This window comes from Neoarius graeffei, chromosome 20 (assembly GCF_027579695.1).
Source record: "Neoarius graeffei isolate fNeoGra1 chromosome 20, fNeoGra1.pri, whole genome shotgun sequence".
NCBI lineage: Eukaryota > Metazoa > Chordata > Actinopteri > Siluriformes > Ariidae > Neoarius > Neoarius graeffei.
Genome location: NC_083588.1, coordinates 2334672 through 2357202, shown reverse-complemented (window position 1 = coordinate 2357202; position 22531 = coordinate 2334672). Strand labels below are relative to the sequence as shown.

General features: G+C 43.5%; 1 protein-coding gene across 2 annotated transcripts in view; it reads left to right on the top strand.

Annotated features, from left to right (window-relative positions):
- The window catches only part of ciita (class II, major histocompatibility complex, transactivator), a 42250-nt gene that overhangs the window by 17240 nt on the left and 2479 nt on the right, over positions 1–22531 (top strand). For both annotated transcript variants that reach the window (XM_060901089.1, XM_060901090.1), the window contains exons 10-18: positions 8323–8442; positions 8568–8633; positions 8730–10410; positions 11034–11213; positions 11671–11736; positions 13509–13589; positions 15910–15993; positions 16097–16180; positions 16297–16380. In XM_060901089.1, the coding sequence (XP_060757072.1) occupies positions 8323–8442; positions 8568–8633; positions 8730–10410; positions 11034–11213; positions 11671–11736; positions 13509–13589; positions 15910–15993; positions 16097–16180; positions 16297–16380 (2446 nt within the window). The remainder of the gene's footprint in view (positions 1–8322; positions 8443–8567; positions 8634–8729; positions 10411–11033; positions 11214–11670; positions 11737–13508; positions 13590–15909; positions 15994–16096; positions 16181–16296; positions 16381–22531) is intronic.

Here is a 22531-nt window from a genome sequence, read left to right as displayed (position 1 = left end):
AAAAATTATCGCAGCTAGTGACTGCGACATACTAAACAGTGTCTTAAAGAGTTTTGCCAGCCAGCATGACATCCAAGCCAGGTAAACCGGGTAAGAAAAGACAAGAGCAAGCTGCTGCTGCTAACCCTGCTATCGATAATGCTACCTTGGCTAGCATGCTAGCCAACCTAAGAGCGGACTTGTTGACTAAACCTGACTCTCTTTCTGTCAGATTTGAAAATAAGCTTGCTGCCATTGATACAAAGTTAGACGTGATACAGTCCATGGTGAACAACCATGAGCAACGTATTTGTGATGTGGAATCTGGGCTGAGCCAATTGCAGCTACTAGAAACACAGGTAATCTCTGTGGCTGAAGATAATGCAAAGCTGAGAGCTAGGCTCACAGACCTAGAGTGGAGAAGTAGACGGTGCAATGTGCGTCTCATAGGAGTGCCTGAAGCAATAGAGGGTGCAGGGCCAATGATGTTTTTTTCTAAAATCTTGGTTGATGTACTGGGAAAAGACATGCTACCTTCTCCTCCGGAACTAGAGAGAGCCCATCGTGCACTCAAACCCAAACCAGCTGAGGGAGAAAGGCCCAGAGCAGTGATCATCTGTTTTCATAAGTTTCAAACTAAGGACACTGTAATTTGTGCTGCCTGTCAGAAATGAGGCGAGTTAAAGTAGGATGTAGCTGATCTACATTTACGAAGATTACTGCCCCGAAGTGCTGGACCAGTGTGCTGAGTACAAAGAGGTAATGCACCGGCTCTACACTCTCTAACTCAAGCCCTCACTGCTATACCCGGCGCGGCTGTTTATTAAGGCTGACGATGGGGGTAGACAGCGACTGTCATCAGTGAAAGCAGCTCAGCAGTTTTTGGCCATGTACCAGAAACCTACCTCACCGATGGATGACTGACTCAAGTTAAGGCCGGCTGTCATAGGTTCATCTTTTCTTGCGTGTTACTATTTTTTTCTTTTTCTTTGGTATTGATATGGACAAAAATGAATGCAGGGTAACAAACAGAGTTATTGCTAATCTTGCCTATGTCCTGGAAGGACTGTGAGCTGTAGCCTACATCGGTATATTACATCATTGCATGTTATTATCTATTTCTTTTTGCTTTACTTTACTCACATGCCATTGAATGGCACAGCTGCTAAAAATGAGGCTGTTTTGTTAACTGAGCTTGTTAATTGTTCATTGGTGCTATAGGATACTTAAAGTTAGCCTCTGTGGCGTGGAAAGATGGGCTCACTGATGTTTTTTTTTTCTTCTCTTTCTGCGAGACTGCTCTATTCAGTTTAGTTGTCATTTTAAGTTTTGCCTGTTGAGCCCCTCTAGGTTCGTCATGCATAGAAATGATGGGTATTACTGTTCAGCAGTGTATTGATACAGATTGTGGTTATTTTATTAATACTTAGACAATATGTGGCAGGGCAGAAGACGAGAGGATAGGAGCCCCAGGAGAATTTTGTTAAGGGAATATGGCACATTTGTGCAAGGGTTGTGGGTGCAGGGGTGGCAGGGGATGGTAGGACCATGTGGGGAGGAGTGGGGATATGTTCTTACCTGTGGGGGTTTTTTTTTGTGTGTGTGTTTGTTGTTGTTTTTTGTTTTGTTTTGGGGTTTTTTCCTTTGTTTTTCAATTCTCAGATATTGTGCTATATCATACTATGACATCATACTTACATACTCATACATCATACTATGCATATTATACTACATAGATAATCCATCACTTGTATGGAAAGTAAAAAAACAGTGAATAATATCCATTTCATATCTCATCTCATCTCATTATCTGTAGCCACTTTATCCTGTTCTACAGGGTCACAGGCAAGCTGGAGCCTATCCCAGCTGACTACGGGCGAAAGGCGGGGTTCACCCTGGACAAGTCGCCAGGTCATCACAGGGCTGACACATAGACACAGACAACCATTCACACTCACATTCACACCTACGCTCAATTTAGAGTCACCAGTTAACCTAACCTGCATGTCTTTGGACTGTGGGGGAAACCGGAGCACCCGGAGGAAACCCACGCGGACACAGGGAGAACATGCAAACTCTGCACAGAAAGGCCCTCGCCGGCCACGGGGCTTGAACCTCGACCTTCTTGCTGTGAGGAGACAGCGCTAAACACTACGCCCCCGTTTCATGTCATGGAACGTAAAAGGGGCAAACCAAGCTACTAAAATAAATAAGATTTTATCTCACATTCAGGGGCTGAGAGGAGACGTGGTGTTTATGCAGGAGACACACCTGCGTAGTGATGAGATTTTGAGCATTAAAAGGGGCAGGTTTAGTCATTTGTATCATTCGAAGTAGGGATGCACAATTAATCGAATTTAATCGAAAATTGTGATTTTGGCTGCCACGATTAAATTAAATGAAAATCGCGATTTATTTCCATTTAAAATGCGAGCTCTGCTGCATATCTGATCAAGCATTTTTTGACCAGTACTCCGCCAAACCATTAGGGGGTGAACCGACGCATGTAAGGTTTCATTACTCCGCCTAAATAAGCAAGCAAGCCAAGTGCAGTGTTGCCAGATTGGGCAGTTTCCTGCCTAATTGGGCAGTTTTAAGTGCATTTTGGCGGGTTTTGAACATATTTTGGGCTGGAAAACGTCAGCAGTATCTGGCAACACTGGTCAAGTGCGCAGAGGTTCAGTGCAGCGGTATCTTCTTCAAGGGGGGGATAGCGTGAGAGTAGGTAACAGATTGAGGTGAGAGAGAAAAGCTAACTATGTCAGAACAACAGACTATTTAGCAGTGGAGGCAATGTTGTGACCTGCCTTCACTCATGTTGAAAGCCAGAGCATGTTGATAGGCTGGTCTTTCGAGCTAAAAACTTGTAGGCCTCAGTATAATGCTATGTAATTATTACAATTGAGTTTTCAGTTCCTTCATCCTTTGGTAATTTCTTGGATAAATTTCATTTATTTGTCATTTGGAAATCAGAATTTCTCTTTTAAATTTCATTCTGCACTGAAAGCTGTTCATATCGTTTGTTTGAATATAGTGAAATAAAATTTAAGTGATTTCCCTAACATCAAGAATAATCGTGATTAATAATCGCGATTACAATTTTGATCAAGATAATCGTGATTATCATTTTTTCCATAATCGTGCAGCCCTAATTCGAAGTTCAGTGCTAGAGCTAGGGGAGCTGCAATTTTGATTCAAAGCCACATTCCATTTGAGCCAGAAAAAGTTGTAGCTGACTCATCTGGTAGGTTTGTTATAGTGTCAGGGAGGCTGTGCAAAGCAAAGGGGAGTCCCATATATGTTTTCGTACACTGGGGGAGTGCCTGTTAGAGAGTGCACTTGTCCTGGGCCATCGGCATAGTGAGGTAGGGTGGCCAGTTCCTTTCCTCGCCGCCTTTAACTTCCCCAGTGTTTCCACCAGGTCCCCATTCACTGCTGGGTGGACAGGGAGCGAGCCCCAGATCCCCGTCGAGCTGAGGCTCGAACCAGGGACCATTCGCTTAGCGGTCAAGTCCTCTAACCACTTGGCCACCAGCGCTCCCGGAGGCTGTGCAATACCCCAGTTATCTTAGTTAGTGTTTATGCACCAAATTGTGATGATGAACAGTTCATATCCAGGTTTTTCACTCCATTCCCAATATTGAAACATACCACATAATTATGGGGGGGGTCAATTTTGTTCAAGATGCTGATTTAGACAGATCCTCTTCTAGACCATATTCCCTTACAAACTCAGCCAAACTATTAACTTCCACTGCAACAGAGCTGGGTTTGTTAGACCCATGGAGGTCTAAATTCCCAGATAAAAAAAACCTTTTCTTTTTTTTCCACATGTCCATCATTCCTACTCTAGAATAGACTTTTTTTATATATAACAGATTACTCTCTAATATACATGCATGCGATTACCATAGCATTGTAATTTCAGACCATGCTCCCACATCATTAGACATACATTTTCCTACTTACAGGCGTCCTCTAAAACCATGGAGATTCAACTCACATCTACTAGCTAATGACTCTCCGTGTCAACCACTGATGCAAGCATTAATCCAGTAGTCAACCAGTCGCTCAAAATCTGGTTGCAATTCAGGAAGCATTTTGGCCTGCGAGACTGCTCTACTTATGCTCCAGTGTTGCACAACCACAATTTTAAACCATCAACTATGGATTCTGCCTTTCAATTTTGGTCTGAGAGTGGCATAACATCTATTAATGATCTTTATGACAATGGTACTTTCATGTCCTTTACTGACCTGTCGACCAGATTTAAGCTACCCCCCCCCCCCCACACACACTTTTTCTGTTTTTTTTTCAAATTAGACACTTTATCCAGAAAAATTATCCTGACTTCCCAAATCTCCCCACACAGACTTTGTTAGATACTCTTCTTATGATAAACCCCAATCAGAGAGGGAATATTTCACATATTTTTAGTGCCTTGGACTCCATTACTTCAGTCTTCCCACAACAAATAAAAAAACTTTGGGAACAAGACCTAGGGCTAAATCTTGAACCAGACCAATGGGATAACATTCTTGAGTTAGTGAATTCCTCTATCTGTGCCTGACATGGGCTAATCCAATGCAAACTCATACAAAGGATCTACTGTACTACACGAATCTCATGCACATGTTTTTTCTCATGGCCGATCTCATGCACATGTTTTGGTCATGTCCAAAACTGATAGACTTTTGGTCTAAAATATTTGATACCCTTCACATGGCCTACAATGTTGCGGCTGACCCCCATCCCCTCCCTGCCCTTTTTGGTATTCCACACACCAATACTTTATCAGCTGAAGCACAACACAGTATGGCTTTCTGTACTCTACTGGCCAGACATTTACTTTTGCTTAACTGGAAACACACCTTACCCCCATCGTATAGCTGATGGGTTACGGAAGTCCTGTTCAGCTTCAAGTTGGAGAGGCTAAGGCTTTCTCTCAGAGGCTCTCTGAGGAACTTTGATAGAACCTGGAACCCCTTGCTGTCCATTATAGACTCACTAAATATTACACCTGAGGAGCGAGATATCTGAGTCCTTGAGCATTGCAACTTTTTTTTAAATTTCCCTTGTTTGTGTGTTCTTGTGGGTGGCACAGTGGTGTAGTGGTTAGCGCTGTCGCCTCACAGCAAGAAGGTCCGGGTTTGAGCCCTGTTCAAGCTTATTTTCAAATCTGACAGAAAGAGAGTCAGGTTTAGTCAACAGGTCCGCTCTTAGGTCGGCTAGCATGCTAGCCAAGGTAGCATTATCAATAGCGGGGTTAGCAGCAGCAGCTTGTTCTTGTCTTTTCTTACCCGGTTTACCTGGCTTGGATGTCATGCTGGCTGGCAGAACTCTTTAAGACAATGTTGCGGCTGACCCCCATCCCCTCCCTGCCCTTTTTGGTATTCCACACCAATACTTTATCAGCTGAAGCACAACACAGTATGGCTTTCTGTACTCTACTAGCCAGACATTTACTTTTGCTTAACTGGAAACACACCTTATCCCCATCGTATAGCCGATGGGTTACGGAAGTCCCGTTCAGCTTCAAGTTGGAGAGGCTAAGGCTTTCTCTCAGAGGCTCTCTGAGGAACTTTGATAGAACCTGGAACCCCTTGCTGTCCATTATAGACTCACTAAATATTACACCTGAGGAGCGGGATATCTGAGTCCTTGAGCATTGCAACTTTTTTTTTTTAATTTCCCTTGTTTGTGTGTTCTTGCGGGTGGCATGGTGGTGTAGTGGTTAGCGCTGTCGCCTCACAGCAAGAAGGTCCGGGTTCAAGCCCCATTCAAGCTTATTTTCAAATCTGACAGAAAGAGAGTCAGGATGTCGCAGTCACTAGTTGCGATAATTCTTGAGTGAACAGTGGTTAAAATAGAAAATGTGTGGCAGGAGCCTAGAAAAACACCACTACTCTATTCCGCTCACCAACCGGAAGTCCAATTACTGCATATTTCTATCTCTGACCATTCACCTGACATCATATGAACTGTCATGGCTGGTTTCATGATTGAATTACAGTGGTGCTTGAAAGTTTGTGAACCCTTTAGAATTTTCTATATTTCTGCATAAATATGACCTAAAACATCATCAGATTTTCACACGAGTCCTAAAAGTAGATAAAGAGAACCCAGTTAAACAAATGAGACAAAAATATTATACTTGTTCATTTATTTATTGAGGAAAATGATCCAATATTACATATCTGTGAGTGGCAAAAGTATGTGAACCTCTAGGATTAGCCATTAATTTGAAGGTGAAATTAGAGTCAGGTGTTTTCAATCAATGGGATGACAATCAGGTGTGAGTGGGCACCCTGTTTTATTTAAAGAACAGGGATCTATCAAAGTCTGATCTTCACAACACATGTTTGTGGAAGTGCATCATAGCACGAACAAAGGAGATTTCTGAGGACCTCAGAAAAATTATTGTTGATGCTCATTAGGCTGGAAAAGCTTACAAAACCATCTCTAAAGAGTTTGGACTCCACCAATCCACAGTCAGACAGATTGTGTACAAATGGAGGAAATTCAAGACCATTGTTACCCTCCCCAGGAGTGATTGACCAGCAAAGATCACTCCAAGAGCAAGGCATGTAATAGTCAGTGAGGTCACAAAGGACCCCAGGGTAACTTCTAAGCAACTGAAGGCCTTTCTCCCATTGGCTAATGCTAATGTTCGTGAGTCCACCATCAGAAGAACACTGAACAACAATGGTGTGCATGGCAGGGTTGCAAGGAGAAAGCCACTGCTCTCCAAAAAGAACATTGCTGCTCCTCTGCAGTTTGCTAATGATCATGTGGACAAGCCAGAAGGCTATTGGAAAAATGTTTTGTGGATGGAAGAGACCAAAATAGAACTTTTTGATTTAAATGAGAAGCATTATGTTTGGAGAAAGGAAAACACTGCATTCCAGCATAAGAACCTTATCCCATCTGTGAAACATGATGGTGGTAGTATCATGGTTTGGGCCTGTTTTGCTGCATCTGGGCCAGGACGGCTTGCCATCATTGATGGAACAATGAATTCTGAATGATACCAGCGAATTCTAAAGGAAAATGTCAGGACACCTGTCTGTGAACTAAATCTCAAGAGAAGGTGGGTCATGCAGCAAGACAACGACCCTAAGCACACAAGTCGTTGTACCAAAGAATGGTTAAAGAAGAATAAAGTTCATGTTTTGGAATGGCCAAGTCAAAGTCCTGCCCTTAATCCAATGGAAATGTTGTGGAAGGACCTGAAGCGAGCAGTTCATGTGAGGAAACCCACCAACATCCCAGAGTTGAAGCTGTTCTGTACGGAGGAATGGGCTAAAATTCCTCCAAGCCGGTGTGCAGGACTGATCAACAGTTACCGCAAATGTTTAGTTGCAGTTATTGCTGCACAGGGGGATCACATCAGATACTGAAAGCAAAGGTTCACATACTTTTGCCACTCACAGATATGTAATATTGGATCATTTTCCTCAGTAAATAAATGAACAAGTATAATATTTTTGTCTCATTTGTTTAACTGGGTTCTCTTTATCTACTTTTAGGACTTGTGTGAAAATCTGATGATGTTTTAGGTCATATTTATGCAGAAATATAGAAAATTCGAAAGGGTTCACAAACTTTCAAGCACCACTGTATACCATCATTTCATCACACCATGTTGAGACATGGGAGCACGGTGGTGTAATGGTTAGCGCTGTTACCTCACAGCAAAAAGGTCCGGGTTCGAGCCCTGTGGCCGGCGAGGGCCTTTCTGTGCAGAGTTTGCATGGTGTCCACGTGGGTTTCCTCCAGGTGCTCCATCCGGTTTCCCCCACAGTCCAAAGACATGCAGGTTAGGTTAACTGGTGACTCTAAATTGACCGCAGGTGTGAATGGTTGTCTGTGTCTATGTGTCAGCCCTGTGATGACCTGGCGACTTGTCCAGGGTGTACCCTGCCTTTCACCTGTAGTCAGCTGGGATAGGCTCCAGCTTGCCTGTGACCCTGTAGAACAGGATAAAGCGGCTAGAGATGATGAGATGAGATGAGGTGTGTTCTTGTCCTGTGTTTTTTTTGTTTGTTTTTTCTTCTTCTTTTTTTTTGGGGGGGGGATTCTGAAAAATGCAAAACTGAAAATATGAGCATTCTGTGTTTCATGTAGGGAATTATTTCCCTGTTTTCAATCTGTAGATCTGTATTGTTGATGCTCAATAAACATATGACAAAAAAAAAGAAATATGCAGTAATTAAGGTCAGAGCAAATATTGTGCGACTTTGGGATTGGTTCAATTGAAGTGACAAAAGAAAGTACATGTTCAGAACAATGATGGTACTTATTGTATGTGCATTAACTATCAAGTGTCCTTTGTTTTTTCAGTCGATGGTACAGTGGCTCCTTCGGAGCTCAGTGTGTCCATTAATCCCGTAAGCTCATTATCGGACAGCATGAGTAGGGGTCAGTCTCCATCCCAACTTGCTCCTGTCTCCCCCTCAAAAGGTAGATTTACTCTTCTTGTCTTTGCTTATATGGTATACTGTAATCAGTATTTCAGTGGCTGATCATTAATTGGCCGTTTTTCTCGAACCCTTTGTTTTATTTTGCCTGATTTTGTTGCATCACAGACACATCGCCCTCCAAAGAGTATCTTCCTGCAACCCAGGAAATCAAGAAGATGCCAGTAATACCAAGTAAGACAAAATAAAGAAAGTTACTAGGTTATTTCTTTGTCCAAATGATCATTTCAAGCTCATATAAATTATCTCTAAAATGTATTTCTTGCACAGAGAATGTTCAAGACTTCATCGAGCACTTGAAGTCACACCTAGGAGAAATGTGCAGCATGATGCAAGGAGGAATGATCATGGAGTCTCACTACATAGACACACCACTGGTGCAAAGGAAGCTTATAATCAGGACTGGAAAGAATGCAAACAAATGTTTAGAGAAGGAACTTGTGGTGCTCAGTGACTCAGAGCGAAAGAAAGCCATGATGCACAGGAGCCATGTTTTCCAAAACTGTGGATCTAATAACAAGCACCTGATTACCATCCTTGGGAAAGCTGGCATGGGAAAAAGCACATTTGTCCAGCGTTTGGCCTTGGACTGGTCCACTGGTGGCCTTCAGCAGTTCCAGTTCATCTTTTTGCTGAATTGCAAGGTTCTCAATTTGACTCAGGCTAGCTTCAGTTTGAAGAGTTTGCTATTTGACTCATCCATGTCTCCTCGGTGTGAAGATTCTGAGGCTGTCTTCAAACACGTTCTCTCCTTTCCAGAGAACGTTCTCATTGTTTTTGACAGTTTCGATGACATGAAAGACCTTGAAGGTCTTCTTCAATCCCCCGCTACCTCAGCCACAGATGGCAACTACAGTATCAGGCAGCTATTTTCTGGTTTGTTCCAGAAAAAGATTCTGTCAGGGTGCACTCTTTTGATCGCCACCCGACCCAAAGATGTCTTGAATCAGCTGCTGCGTAAAGTAGACAGTATCTTGGAGTTAAGTTGCTTTTCTCCAAAGGACATAGAAATGTATGTTTCAAACTATTTCAGGGATGTTTCAGAGAAAGTTGATGCACTAAGAAGAATCAAGAACCAAAAATACATTTTCAGCTTATGCTCGAACCCTTTGCTGTGTCGCCTTACGTGCTTTTTGTCAGAGCATCAAAAAAGAAAAGATGATCCTTTGCCATCTACTCTTACGGATTTATATCAAATAGTGCTCAACCAGCATCGAGAGCTGAATGATAACCTTCAGGGATCCAAACAGAACATTGTACAGTTGTGTAATGTAGCATGGGATGGATTTAAGACTCAAAACTCCCTTTTAAACCAAAATCAAAACAAAAAGCTGGTAGATTATGGACTCAGCTCTGGGATTCTGATGACACAGACACAATGCGAAGAACATGGCAACAACCAGGTCACTTATTTTGTTAATCTTTTTGTGCAGAACCTTCTAAGTGCCCTGCATTTGGTACATTCCAGTGAGCTGAATGATAAAACTCTGCTGGCTCAGACCACATTCCACCAACGGAAAAGGAAATCTCAAGGAGAATGGCAGGATATGCTACAACGGTTCATAATGGGATTACTGTTTCAGAAAAACACATCCTACTGTTGTAGGTATTTCCAAACCAGTACTGACCTACAGGCCAAAAGAAAAGCGGTGGAAACTCATCTGGAGAATCTGAAACCAGACAAGCTGATTCCCAGCAGGTTACTGGAACTATTTCACTGTGTGTACGAAACCAGAAATGTCAAACTCGCCAAACTTCTGGTCAAAAACCTTCCTGACAATCTGTCGTTTTGTGGAGCTCAGCTCTCTCCAGTGGACGTCTATGTTGTTTGGCATCTTTTCTTCCATACCAAAGGACACAAACAGACTTTTTCTATTGACCTGAGGGACACCTGCGTTCCACTCAGTGGTCTCAAAGACCTGGTCGCGCTGGACTGTGTGGCATCATTCCGGTGAGAAATCCATGTTTTTAAGTTCACTTCATTCTGAGAGTATTAGAAGTTTGTTCCACATTATGATGAACAAGATGTTGCCAATAAAATCTCGGTCAAATTCTGTGCACGTTCACGTATCCTGTACTTTAGTTCATACAGTACATTCTCTCGCAGAAGTCCAATCATGCAGGATTGCTCCTATTGGTGATTCGTCAGCAATCACAAGATTCCGAGATTTTTTTCCCACAATTTCAGACACTTCCAGAACTTGTTTGTCGGCCATCTTTGGTCCCAAAGGCGGTGAATCGACCGCCAGTGAGCATATTAAGCAATCTAAGACCACCCATTTTAACTCATGACCAAGGTATTAATTTTCGAGTTGCAATTTTTTTTTTTAAATCACCAGCAGCATTCTTAATTTGGCAAATCGTTTAAAGTAAAGGTCGGCAAGATATACTGACAAGTCTAGATGTATTAAGATGGATAAAATTTTGACACTGAAATTTATTCGTATATTAATTCTTGTTGTCAAAATCCTGTCTATATGATTTGAGATATTCTGTAAATATTTGAAATATTCATGTTCATAAAGCTATAGCTTGGTTTTTAAGTGTTCTTTATTGCCTTTTCCGCCCCAACAGGGCACCTACGATGGACACCATTCACCTGTGGGAGGACCTGCATCACAGCAACGATAAACTGAGTTTGAAAACTGCCATTGAAAAGTTTACTATAAACCCACTGAAGGTGTCTCGGGTGTCTCATGTGGAGAACCTGGTCATTCTTGTCCAAATCCACAATGAGAAGAAGCTGCCCTTATGGTGAGACATCAACAACACTTTAATGATGAGTGTTGCGTAGATGTGTAGATAGTCTCACTAAGAACAGTGATGGACTGTTTAAAGGAATACTCTGTCTTACCAAAGCAGCTCTCATCCACTTTTAACCAACTTCAAAAACGTAAAATGTAGTTCTGCTTACTTTCCACTTTCTTGAAGATTCTGTGATATCTATATACCATCCTTACTACAAGTTCTTCCCTTTGAAAAATTAGTCCCAGGCTACTGTTACAAACCCTGTTGACTGACACTTCTCACGAAACATTTGATTGATTGATTCATCAACTTCCTCTGATCTTCCATTGGAGTAAATGGGTTTTGTGCTCTTTGCTTGAGATTTGCGTTTACAGTAATGGCACACGATGCTCAATTATCCAGTGAGCAGAGAATAAAACATTTGTGTCGCCTGTTGTAGTGACTGTCATTGTTGTGTTTTCAGCGAGGCTGAGCCGGCTCTGGAGGACGGCATCCCAGCGGTGAGGCATCTTCACAAGCTGGAGTACGAGTGAGTCCTACACCTACAAAATTTACTTCATTCTACAAACCAAAACCTGTTCAAATCATATTTGTCTGCCATCTTGGACAAGATTGTTGTGTTTCGGATTAGACTTGGCAGCAGATCCTCCATTAACCTCCGCCATCTCTTCAGATGATTGGAAATGTAAAGAATATTTATTCTTTTTTAAAAAAGGCCCCCAAAACTTATGATGTAGAATCTGATGTTTACTTAGACAATGAAATCACCAGTTGGCTAAAGTGTGGCCATAAAGTCAACCTATTTTCCTTTCAGACTGATGAACGTACCCCAACGCCCCAACTCAGAAAAATGCAACTGTAGAAAAATGCAAATTGATGACATTGTGATAGCGTTCATATGTGTTCGCCAATTATGAGATTTCTGACTGCGCTTGAAGGCAGCACAAGTACCTCCTGAATTTACAGCAGTCTTAACTTGCATCATGAAAACGCATTTCCTTCAAATGTTTCTTTTGGTTTATGTGCTCAGGTTTTCATGTTTTGCTTCTCGGCCTTGTTTTAACAAACCTGCTCCAGATACACACTGCCTGTGCACACACATGAACATTTGAAATCCTCCTCGCTGTGCTTGCAGAACATTTCCCACTTTTCCTGTCTTGATTTGTGCTTGGAAGTTCTTCGTCCTCATCTTGTGATTTTCTTTCACCAACAATGTACAGAATGCATCACTTTAAAACGATTCTAAGCAGTTGTAAAGATGATGATTTTCGCCACGATATATGCATTGTGGAGTATTTGCTAACACTGTCACTGGCCAGTAAACTGTCACATACAAACAACTCGCATCATGTCATGTGACCCGTGAGGAATTACTGCAGTCAGCTTGTTATTCAATCTCTTTACTGATGCGGCCACAATAAAATGTCAGAATAATAATTGTTTAAATTCATTTAGATTTTTACTCGTAAAAACTTGTATTATTCAAATTTAACTTCATTTGACAGGCAGCATGGTGGTGTAGTGGTTAGTGCTGTCGCCTCACAGCAAGAAGGGCCGGGTTCGAGCCCTGTGGCCGGCGAGGGCCTTTCTGTGCAGAGTTTGCATGTTGTCCACGTGGGGGTGCTCCGGTTTCCCCCACAGTCCAAAGACATGCAGGTTAGGTTAACTGGCGACTCTAAATTGACCATAGGTGTGAATGGTTGTCTATGTGTCAGCCCTGTGATGACCTGGCGACTTGTCCAGGGTGTACCCCGCCTTTTGCCCGTAGTCAGCTGGGATAGGCTCCAGCTCGCCTGTGACCCTGTAGAACAGGATAAAGCGGCTAGAGATAATGAGTTGAGAACTTCATTTGACATTGACACGATGATGTGAAAGTGTGTGATGAGAGTTTTGAGTCGGACTCTTCCTGAATCCTCCATCCGACTTTTCCATCTTTGAGATTCTTCAGGATTGATGTGAAATCTCTTAGGATGTCTTTTATCGTCTATTAGGATTGACACTTTGATCATATCACGTTATTCGACATTAAAATAAATAGGTGTCTGTTTGCGTACACACACCTGCTGGACATGTAAATGGCTTTGTTCTTTTCTTTTGTATAAATATTTCTGTAAATTGATAACAGAAGCTCTGAGGCAGTGGAACAGTAACAGGGAGTAAGGAGTGAACAGGGGAATGTTGAGGATTGATGAGTCCATGGGAACACTGTGGTGTGTGTGTGTGGGAACACTGTGGTGTGTGTGTGTTTGTGTGTGTATGTGTACACTGATCCGTGTGATGTGTTCTCTTTATGTACTAAAGGCTCGGCCAGCAGAACGGCCCTAAGGTTTTTCTCCGGCTGATGGAGATCTTACCTGCTCTTCAGTCTCTTCATCACCTGGAGTAAGCTCTCTTCTTCTCAACACTCACCTGTGGGACCTTTTCTTTTTACCAGAGGTCAGAGTGAAAACACTGTAAGAATTAAAAATCTCAGAAAGCAGGTTCTACCCTGATTTTATATCCTGGAGAAAGAAGGCCAGAGAACAAAGAACAAGGAAGGAAGGAAAAGAAAGAAAGAAAGAAAGAAAGAAAGAAAGAAAGAAAGAAAGAAAGAAAGAAAGAAAGAAAGAAAGAAAGAAATGGGAAGATAGTAAAAAAGAAACAAAGATGTTTGGAAAGAGACAGAAAGAAAGATAGATACAGTGGTGCTTGAAAGTTTGTGAACCCTTTAGAATTCTATATTTCTGTATAAATATGACCTAAAACAATATCAGGTTTTCACACAAGTCCTAACAGTAGATAAAGAGAACCCGGTTAAACAAATGAGACAAAAATATTATACTTGGTCATTTATTTATTGAGGAAAATGATCCAATATTACATATCTGTGAGTAGCAAAAGTATGTGAACCTGTAGTATTAGCAGTTAATTTGAAGGTGAAATTAGAGTCAGGTGTTTTCAATTAATGGGATGACAATCAGGTGTGAGTGGGCACCCTGTTTTATTTAAAGAACAGGGATCTATCAAAGTCTGACCTTCACAACATGTTTGTGGAAGTGTATCATGGCATGAACAAAGGAGATTTCTGAGGACCTCAGAAAAAGCGTTGTTGATGCTCATCAGGCTGGAAAAGGTTACAAAACCATCTCTAAAGAGTTTGGACTCCACCAATCCACAGTCAGACAGATTGTGTACAAATGGAGGAAATTCAAGACCATTGTTACCCTCCCCAGGAGTGGTCGACCAACAAAGATCACTCCAAGAGCAAGGCGTGTAACAGTTGGCGAGGTCACAAAGGACCCCAGGGTAACTTCTAAGCAACTGAAGGCCTCTCTCACATTGGCTCATGTTCATGAGTCCACCATCAGGAGAACACTGAACAACAATGGTGTGCATGGCAGGGTTGCAAGGAGAAAGCCACTGCTCTCCAGAAAGAACATTGCTGCTCGTCTGCAGTTTGCTAATGATCACGTGGACAAGCCAGAAGGCTATTGGAAAAATGTTTTGTGGATGGAAGAGACCAAAATAGAACTTTTTGGTTTAAATAAGAAGCATTATGTTTGGAGAAAGGAAAACACTGCATTCCAGCATAAGAACCTTATCCCATCTGTGAAACATGATGGTGGTAGTATCATGGTTTGGGCCTGTTTTGCTGCATCTGAGCCAGGACGGCTTGCCATCATTGATGGAACAATGAATTCTGAATGATACCAGCGAATTCTAAAGGAAAATGTCAGGACACCTGTCTGTGAACTAAATCTCAAGAGAAGGTGGGTCATGCAGCAAGACAATGACCCTAAGCACACAAGTCGTTCTACCAAAGAATGGTTAAAGAAGAATAAAGTTAATGTTTTGGAATGGCCAAGTCAAAGTCCTGACCTTAATCCAATGGAAATGTTGTGGAAGGACCTGAAGCGAGCAGTTCATGTGAGGAAACCCACCAACATCCCAGAGTTGAAGCTGTTCTGTATGGAGGAACGGGCTAAAATTCCTCCAAGCCGGTGTGCAGGACTGATCAACAGTTACCGCAAACGTTTAGTTGCAGTTATTGCTGCACAAGGGGCTCACACCAGATACTGAAAGCAAAGGTTCACATACTTTTGCCACTCACAGATATGTAATATTGGATTATTTTCCTTAATAAATAAATGACCAAGTATAATATTTTTGTCTCATTTGTTTAACTGGGTTCTCTTTATCTACTTTTCGGACTTGTGTGAAAATCTGATGATGTTTTAGGTCATATTTATGCAGAAATATAGAAAATTCTAAAGGGTTCACAAACTTTCAAGCAACACTGTAGAAAGATACTTCGAAAGAAAAAAACAAAGGAATTTAGAAAGAGGACATTTCAAAAGAAAAACAATGGAAGGAAGGAGATGAAGGAAGATATTTAGAAAGACAAAACAAGGAAAAAGAAATGTATAAATAAAGAAAGAAGACATTTAGAATGGAAGGAAATAGATGAAGGAAGATGTTCAGAAAGAAACAAACAAAAAATGAAGGAAGGAAGGATGGAAGGGAGAAAGAAAGAAAATGTAAAGAATCTAATGAAGAGATGAGAAGCTCTGCTAAATGTTTCCCTTGAGAGAGTTTTTCTGTTTTTTTTTTCCTGTAAAAAATTGTAAACCTGATGTTGACGTTGGCGGAGTGTCGTACAGTCGGCCGTGTTCATGCCTCGCTGTGCCTCTCATTAACCCTTTGCTGTGTTTTTCTCTTCTAGTCTGGAGAATAATAAACTGGGGGACATGGAAGCTGAACATTTGGCTGGTGTGCTGAGCTCGCTGTCATCTCTGAAGCTGCTGAAGTCAGTCTCGCACACGTTCCTCAATTTACTGATTATTTATAAAATCTCTCAGTGGAAGTGTCACAGCGTATGTAACGTTAAACTCCTTCCTCCAACATTCCAGTCTTTCTCAGAACTGCATCGGAGATGGTGGAGTGCGGAAACTGTCCAAAGCCCTGACCTCTGTGTCCTCACTGCAGAGCCTCAGGTACCACCTGCCACGCCCACTTTATTCATTTGAATGATGAGAGCTGCACACAGGTGCACTATCAGTGTGTGTGTTTCGGAAGGAAGCAGTAATATTTTCACTCTCACCTCCTTCAGCCTGTATGGAAACGTGATCGGGGACAGCGGAGCTGAGAGCTTGGCGTCGGTTTTACCGCTCATGACGTCTCTGCTCCACCTGGAGTAAGTCCCATTCCTCAGTAAAGCTCACTGTGAGGTGCACTTTTTTAACACATGGCTCAGGTTTCAGCCTGACACAGAACTGGAGCTTTCTCTTCGAACACACTGAAGTCAGCACACATCCATGTTCAGGGCTTCCACTGATCTGGTGGTCGGTTTCCCAAAAGCCTCTTAACGCTAAGAGCATCTTAATTAGGAGAGTGTTCATTGTGATGCTCGCTCTGCCATTTAACGATGATCTTTGTGCTACGATGCTTTTGGGAAACCCACCCCTGACCTGATGAGGGTTACATGGAGAGAACCTTCACTGACCTTCATGATCATTTCAGGTTGAAAAGAGAAGTAAAGATGGAACTGTTGTCCCTCAAACCACTGCTGCACAAGGAAGGGAAGAATAATCAACGATTGTGGAAGAATTATGACCAGAAAAATTTAAGTCCAGGTGCTCGACCACTTAACCCTGAAGAAGGCACAGGCCGACACTCGTTGGTGTGATTTTTTTTATTTTTTTTAAAGAAAGGCTTTTTATTCTATTGATTTTATTACCTCCGCCAAGGAGGTTATGTTTTCGGTAGCGTTGGTTTGTTTGTTTGTTGGTTTGTCTGTTCGCACCATTACGGAAAAAGTTATGAACGGATTGCTCTGAAATTTTTTCCAGAGGTGTGACTGGGCACAAGTAACAATCCATTAAATTTTGGTGGTGATCCGGATCACCGTCTGGATCCCGGAATTTTTTAAAGGATTCTTGGCGGAGGTCTGCGCTCTCCAAGTGCTTTTCTAGTTTTATTTTATTTTGTTTTTCAAGCCTACCTTGAGTGTCTGAACTTGGAATTTTGATGCCATTGATTTTTTTTCTGCCATTTTTCTGGTCATAATTTTTCCAATATCTTTGATCATTGAAGGTCTGTTGCTTTGGGACTAAAAATAGTTAGAGAATGTATTAAATTTCTCAGCTTGGGAATTAATCATTAAACTCACATTTCATCATCAGTGTGTCAAGTTAGAAAGAAAGAAAGAAAGAAAGAAAGAAAGAAAGAAAGAAAGAAAGAAAGAAAGAAAGACATGAAAGGCAGGGGACACACATATACTTGACAACTTTTCAAAATTCTCCTGGGGGAGAAAAGTGCATGAATGACCTTTTCAATTGGACGAGGGTCTGATGCGCGGTTGAAATGATAAAAACAGTGGATCCCAATTAATTGCAAACCATTTGAAATTTATACGGTTAAAGAGTTTTTGAATTGTTGATATTATTGTTCTATCAGTTACTATAGGTTATGGGATTCATGTACCAGGCATGAGAGAGCACAGAGTGAAAAATCTGAAATAATACTCTTGTCTTGAATTTTAATATAATAACAATGAATGGGAAGTTTTAAATCAGATTTTTAGCTGAAAAATCTCCTGCCTGAATATTGTATTGTACGCTTTGTAGTCTTACCTTGCAAAATGCGTTGGTCTGGCTGGTCGAACATTTGCTTATCCATGGAAATTCATTCTCCCATGCAACCTGGTATTTGCATTCAGATTTTTGCCATGGGGCGGCACGGTGGTGTAGTGGTTAGCGCTGTCGCCTCACAGCAAGAAGGTCCTGGGTTCGAGCCCCGGGGCCTCCAAGGGCCTTTCTGTGCGGAGTTTGCATGTTGTCCGTGTGGGTTTCCTCCGGGTGCTCTGGTTTCCCCCACAGTCCAAAGACATGCAGGTTAGGTTAACTGGTGACTCTAAATTGACCGTACCGTGAGTGTGAATGGTTGTCTGTGTCTATGTGTCAGCCCTGTGATGACCTGGCGACTTGTCCAGGGTGAACCCCGCCTTTCACCCATAGTCAGCTGGGATAGGCTCCAGCTTGCCTGCGACCCTGTAGAAGGATAAAGCGGCTAGAGATAATGAGATGAGATTTTTGCTGTGTGGTATTGGGTTTAGTGACCATGATGAATGACTGCTTGTAAAAAAATGTCGGACAGCCTGGGTGAATCCTACATTACAGAAGTGACTGTCATTCTGTTCGTTCTATTGGTTAAAAATCAGTTGACGTCAGCAGTGTTTCTCATATGATTCTGATTGGACATAATCGGGAGTATTTTTAACTTGGTGGGAGGGATTTCCCAAAACCGGGAGTGTGATGCAACGAGATGGCCAAGTTTCATGCGCCGGAGTCATTTTACTTCACCCAACCGTCAACATGGCCGGTATGGAGACAGCGCTTCTCTCGCTACCGAGTTGCTACAAAACTCGACAAGGAGGACGGCGAAATCCAAGTCAACACACTGCTCTACGCCATGGGTAAGGAAGCAGAGCTCATATTCAGCACATTCACTTTTCCTGAGGATGTTGAGGATTATTACGGGGAAACGATGAAAAAGTTTGACGAACACTTTGTTCCCAAGCAGAATGTCATCCACGAGCGTGCATGCTTCCACAGGCGCTCGCAATGGCAAGGGGAGAGCGTAGAGGCGTTTGTGAGACATTTGTATGAACTGGCGGAGTACTGCGATTTCGGTGCTACGAAAGATGAACAGATACGGGATCGTATTGTCATTGGATTAGTGGACATGGAGGTGTCTCAGAAACTGCAGCTCGAACCGGATTTGACTTTAGAAAAAGCCATCAACATTGTGCAACAGTCAGAGCTCATCAAGGCACAAAGCCTCACTGCCAGATCCCCAGAGAGTGAAGTAAGTGCAATCACGTGTAAACCAAAGCAATTCAAACAGACAGAGAAAAAACAAAGTAATGCTAAAGCTAAAAGAGGGCAACTGAAACAGGAAGATGGATGTTCGAGATGTGGCAGAGTGCATGAGTTCGGAGCATGTCTGGCAAACGGCAAACAGTGCCGTAAATGCAGTAAAAAGGGACACTTTGAAGTGATGTGCAAAACGAAGGCAGTAAGAACAGTGGCAGCAGCTAACAGCGATAGTGATGAGGGCAGCTCTTGGTTCTTAGGAGCCGTTACTGAGAACACCGAAGTCGACGAAGACAAGTGGCTTACAGATCTGCAAATTAAAGGGAGCACTGTGCAATTTAGAATTGACACAGGCGCATATATTACAGTGATATCAGAGCAGACATTCCTCAGCCTGCCCCAGCGCCCTGTTTTGAATGAAACAAATGCAGTTTTCACTAGTCCTGGTGGAAAGCTGGATTGCAAAGGCAAATTCTTAGCAGAGACTGAGAAACGTGGTGTGACTCACCAATTCTGGATTTATGTGATGAGGGGCCCATTCACCACCAACCTGCTGAGTAGGAGAATAGCTACCGAAATGGGGTTAATTCACAGAGTGGATGGAATTGAAACTTTCGAGGATGTTTTTGGAGATATTGGACTTTTGAAATGTGAGCCTGTGAAAATTGAGCTCCAGCCCAATGCCACTCCTTATAGCATCGCCACACCTTACCGCATTCCCTTCCCGATCCTGCCTCAAGTGGAAGAGGAGCTGAAATGCATGCAGTCCTTGGGCATCATAGAAGAGGTGCACGAAGCCACTGATTGGTGCGCCCCCATGGTGCCGGTGATCAAAAAGAACAAAAAGCCCAGAATCTGTGCTGATTTGACAAAACTAAACAAGGCAGTGAAACGTGAGCGATTCATCCTGCCCACGCTTGAAGACATCGCACCAAAGCTCTCAGGCGCTACTGTGTTCTCCACTGTCGACGCATCCAGTGGATTTTGGCAAATACCACTTGATGCCGGTAGCAGGAGGCTGACGACGTTCATCACGCCGGTGGGTCGTTTCTGTTTCCGGAGGCTGCCGTTTGGCATAACCTCGGCCCTGGAAATTTTCCAGCAGAAAATGAGTGCCCTCCTGAGAGACCATGAAGGCACCGTGGTGGTCATGGATGACATTCTGATCTTCGGCAAGGACAGAAAGGACCACGATGAGAATCTTCGAAAGGTGCTGGAGACCATCAGAGCGTCTGGACTAAAGCTCAACCGTGCCAGTTTGGAAAATCTGAGATCCAGTACTTTGGCCACGTGATAGGGAAAGACGGCATCAGGCCGGATGCGAGCAAAGTCAGAGCAATAACAGAGCTACCGAGTCCCACCAACATGACAGAGTTACGGCAGACCATCAGAATGATCAACTATTTGGGGAAATTCCTCCCTGACCTCTCATCTGTCATGCACCCCATCAACAGCCTGCTTAAAAAGGACACGGTGTGGGTTTGGGGAGAGGCACAGGAGCAAGCGTTCAAGAGGGTAAAGCAAATGCTGACCTCCGCGCCAGTGCTGGCGTACTACGACGCAACCAGACCAACTGTAGTCAGTGCTGATGCCAGTAGCTTTGGTCTGGGGGCTGCGTTGTTACAGGAGCAGGGGAACGGACTCTGACCAGTGGCCTTCTGTTCCAGAACGTTGACGGAAGCCGAGCGACGGTATTCCCAGATCGAGAAAGAGTGTCTCGCCAGCGTATGGGCATGTGAGCGGTTTACCAGGTATCTGCAGGGCATGGAGAAATTCTGTTTGCAAACTGATCACAAGCCACTCATCCCTTTCATAAACTCATACAGCCTCAACAAGGCACCTGTAAGATGTCAGCGATTGCTGATGCGTCTCATGAAATTCAATGCAGACGCCGTGCACGTCCCAGGAAAGCAACTTGTTGTGGCAGATACATTGTCACGCAATCCTCTGCCAGACAGAGATGCATCTGACACGGAGCGCGAGGTAAAGGCCTACGTACAAGCTGTGATCAGAACAAGACCAATAACAGGTGACAAACTGGACGTGATTAGGGCAGCCACTGGCCAGGACACTGATCTCCAGACTGTCATCCGCTACACCAGAGCCGGCTGGCCAGGTGAGCTAGCACGCATTCCATACACATTAGACGGGTTCCATGCCGCCAGGGCACACTTGTCAGAAGCAGAAGGACTTCTCTTGTATGACGACAGACTCATCATTCCTCGCTCAATGCAAGCAGACGTACTGTCCCAGCTACATGAAGGCCATCAGGGGCTCACTAAGTGTCGCAGAAGGGCCAGCATGTCGGTGTGGTGGCCAGGGATTGGCTGTGCCATCACTGAAATGGTGAGAGCATGTTGATTTTGCCTGAAGAACAAGCCTATGCAGAGGCACGAGCCACTGATGACCACGCCCCTGCCCGGTGGTCCGTGGCAAAGAATTGCCGCTGACCTCTGTGAACAAGATGGTAAACAGTACCTCATTGTTGTGGACTATTACTCACGTGACATTGAAATCGCACAGCTGACTACCACCACCAGTCAGCAAGTGATTGCTCGCCTGAAAAGCATGTTCATCAGGTGGGGCATCCCCCTGGAGCTGGTATCAGATAATGGTACCCAGTTCACTTCAGCCGAGTTTCAAGCATTCAGTGAACAGTACAACTTCAAACACACAACGTCCAGTCCCCATTATCCACAAGCCAATGGGGCAGCAGAGCGGAGTGTTGCCACAGCAAAGCGCATCCTGCGGCAGCTAGATCCTCACCTAGCCCTTATGAGCTACAGGGCTACTCCAATCACCGCAACAGGTCTGAGTCCAGCACGACTCGCCATCGGACGACAGATCAGGACGACGGTTCCCATCCTACCTGCGCAGCTGGCTCCAAGTCCCATTGACTACGATGCTGTGAAGAGCAAAGACCAACAAACCAAAAGTGCCTACTGTTTCTTTTACAACAGACGACACTCAGCACGGCCCTTACCTGTACTGCAGTCGGGTCAACACGTCAACATCAAGTTGGATGGAGAGAAAGGCTGGAAGACTCCAGCAAAAGTCATCGCACAGGCACCTGAGCCCAGGTCCTACTATGTCCAAACAGACCAAGGGACACTCACCCGTCGGAACCGGAGACACATCCAGGAAGTGCCGGGGTCATCAGAACAGGTCACTGCATCAGAGACTAGTGACCAGAGCCATCTCAGTTCCTGTGACCCGGGTTCCCCTTCCCTTCCTTCGGTGGGGCCTGTCACTCCCGGTCCCACTGTGTCCCAAAGCCTACCACCTACCACCCCCAAAAGATCATCTGCGAGAGTTATTAGCCCTCCTATCTGGTTCAAGGACTATGTGGCTAAATAGAACTGAAGGTGGTAAGAGAAAAAAAAAAAGGAAAATATTGTGAAAAAAAAGAGAAATGTAACAAGAATGTAAAATGATTTGAAATGTTGAATTTTTATGTTGTGGATGTTTAAC